The sequence below is a fragment of the Arabidopsis thaliana genome, chromosome 2 (genome assembly GCF_000001735.4).
Source record: "Arabidopsis thaliana chromosome 2, partial sequence".
Lineage (NCBI taxonomy): Eukaryota > Viridiplantae > Streptophyta > Magnoliopsida > Brassicales > Brassicaceae > Arabidopsis > Arabidopsis thaliana.
This window is the reverse complement of record NC_003071.7, coordinates 11,395,707-11,398,383: the sequence shown is the minus strand read 5'-3', so window position 1 is coordinate 11,398,383 and position 2,677 is coordinate 11,395,707. Positions and strand designations below refer to the sequence as shown.

At 34.4% G+C, this 2,677-nt stretch overlaps 1 protein-coding gene across 1 annotated transcript; it reads left to right on the top strand.

Annotated features, from left to right (window-relative positions):
- Positions 1–1,164: 1,164 nt before the first annotated feature.
- AT2G26750 (alpha/beta-Hydrolases superfamily protein) lies at positions 1,165–2,677 on the top strand. Its single transcript, NM_128232.3, has 3 exons — positions 1,165–1,772; positions 1,854–2,095; positions 2,167–2,677. The coding sequence occupies exons 1-3, from the start codon at positions 1,299–1,301 to the stop codon at positions 2,411–2,413; spliced, it is 963 nt and encodes a 320-aa protein (NP_180243.1). The 5' UTR covers positions 1,165–1,298; the 3' UTR covers positions 2,414–2,677.

The window sequence follows — 2,677 nt, the reverse complement described above, 5'->3', positions numbered from 1 at the left end:
GGGTTGGACATATGAGTAACCCATTCGAGTTTGGGTAGAACCCGTTCGGGTTTAGGATTAATGGTATATGATTTACTACCCAATAAAATAATTCGAAATATTCGGTTATGGTTCGGGTCGGGTCTAGTTGGGTTTGGGTCAGTTTGGATAAAAAGTTTCAGGCCCTAAAAATACCCCAAAAAATAGAAACGGGTATTTTGTATGTAGATAGCGGGTCTCCAAACAAAAAAAATATTTAAATTTTTTAAGTTTTAATAAATTTAGTTATATTTGAATAAATTTTACTAAATGTTTATAAACATAACAAATAATTTTTGAATAGTTTAGTTGTTTTGGATATTTATGTCCAAAATTAATAGACATATTTAGATTTATAATTATAATCTTAGATAATTAGATTATATTACGATTAAATATAATTAATATTTTGGATATTAAATTAATGTTTGAGTTTTTGAATACTCTTTTTGGGTAACGGGTAATTTCCGGACCAATCGGATATCCACGGGTTTACGAAAACTCTACCCAATAAGAAAATTTCCTAAAATTTTAACCTGTCCTAACCCGGTTTTTTGTTTCGGGTATTGGGTTAATTATCGGGTCCGTTTTTTCGTTAGCCGTATCAAAAATAATCTAATATATGGCTCAATTAGGTCCACAAATATAAGCAAAATACTATATAAAGACTAAAAACTACATATGTTGTATTTATTATAAAAATAATATTTTTAAACAAAGTCAATCCAATGCAGCATTATATCCAAATAGTAAAAATATTAAAAAATATTATAGCATCATTTTTATACTATACTATTTTTTATGTAATTCAAATAAAATATACAATTTAATTTATACAAAATATTAATGTCCGTGGTGTATAGCACAGGTTATGATCTAGTTACTGATTGTAAAAGACTAATCAACTTTTTTTTGTAAGACAAGACTCGTCAATTTTGTTTTCGAGTAATGCATTTATTGTATGTCAAATGTCAATCCTCGTAATTCTTTCCATACTATGAGTAGAAAAAGGAAGCAAATAAATTACCAAATTAATTTGGTAAATGATTTGACATCAACCACACACCTCTACACCTAAATTGTACCAATATTAGACACTTTTATGAACATTTTTTTATTTTATTTTAAAGAATATAAAACGATACAATTTAACTTTTATAATCATGATTCTGCATTACTCTCCAGATCACAAACTTTAATTTAATAAAAAATAATCACCCCGTGCTATATACTAGTCTAGTATAAAAGATTAGTCGTCACTACCACACAAAGTAATTACAATGGAGCACAGAAATGTAAGAGGGAACGGCATAGACATCCACGTAGCAATCCAAGGTCCCTCCGATGGTACTATAGTCCTCCTCCTCCATGGTTTCCCTGAGCTTTGGTACTCATGGCGCCACCAGATCTCCGGACTCGCCGCTCGTGGCTACCGTGCCGTCGCTCCTGACCTACGTGGTTACGGTGACTCCGATGCTCCGGCTGAGATTTCTTCCTTTACATGCTTTAACATAGTAGGTGACTTAGTCGCCGTCATATCCACCTTAATCAAGGAGGATAAGAAGGTGTTTGTGGTTGGACATGATTGGGGAGCTCTCATCGCTTGGTACCTTTGTCTTTTTAGACCAGATAAAGTCAAAGCTTTGGTTAACCTTAGTGTTCCGTTGTCTTTCTGGCCAACCGATCCATCGGTGAAGCCCGTTGATCGCATGCGTGCTGTATACGGCAATGATTACTATGTCTGCAGGTTTCAGGTTTGTTCTTTATACTCTTGTAGGCTTGTAGCTAATTACTTGAAGGAAAAGTTAGTTATTAGGTTAGATGGTTGAGTGTAGGAAGTTGGAGATATAGAAGCTGAGATTGCAGAGGTTGGAACAGAGAGAGTCATGAAGAGACTACTCACTTATAGAACTCCTGGACCGCTTATTATACCGAAGGACAAAAGTTTTTGGGGATCCAAAGGCGAAACTATACCACTACCGTCTTGGCTAACGGAGGAAGATGTTGCTTACTTCGTCAGCAAGTTTAAAGAGAAAGGCTTCTGTGGTCCAGTCAATTACTACCGTAACTTCAACAGGTAAGTTTGAACCAGACAAGTCTTGTCTCTATTGTTTAGGAAGAAGTGTTGAATGGGTCTTGTAATGGCAGGAACAATGAGTTGTTGGGTCCATGGGTGGGAAGCAAAATCCAGGTTCCTACAAAGTTTGTGATAGGGGAGCTTGATCTGGTCTACTATATGCCTGGTGTGAAGGAATATATACATGGTCCCCAGTTTAAGGAAGATGTGCCTTTGATTGAAGAGCCTGTGGTCATGGAAGGAGTGGCTCACTTTCTTAACCAAGAGAAGCCTCAAGAGATTCTCCAAATAATCCTTGATTTCATCTCCACATTCTAATATTTCGTTCCCTTATAAAACACTCTTGTAAGTTCCATAATAAGTTGAATTTTGAGGATGTATCTTCATGTATGGTTATATCATCATTTTTTTTTTTTTCATCTTATGGTTATATCATCATCCTATGTAATATATGTATTAATAATAAAGTTGGGTGCGTGCATATCATGTGACATTCTTCTAAGCTACATCACAATGTAACAAAATTATTTAAACCGTGAATACCATGTGTAAGAATAATATAAAATAAAAAGGTTTAAAAAA

What these genes read in the sequence shown, in the direction of transcription:
- AT2G26750 (NM_128232.3), top strand. Translation starts at nt 1,299, where the DNA reads ATGGAGCACAGAAATGTAAGAGGGAACGGCATAGACATCCACGTAGCA. An exon ending in ACTATGTCTGCAGGTTTCAG is followed by an intron (nt 1,773 to 1,853) that starts GTTTGTTCTTTA and finishes GGTTGAGTGTAG; the next exon opens with GAAGTTGGAGATATAGAAGC. An exon ending in TACTACCGTAACTTCAACAG is followed by an intron (nt 2,096 to 2,166) that starts GTAAGTTTGAAC and finishes TTGTAATGGCAG; the next exon opens with GAACAATGAGTTGTTGGGTC.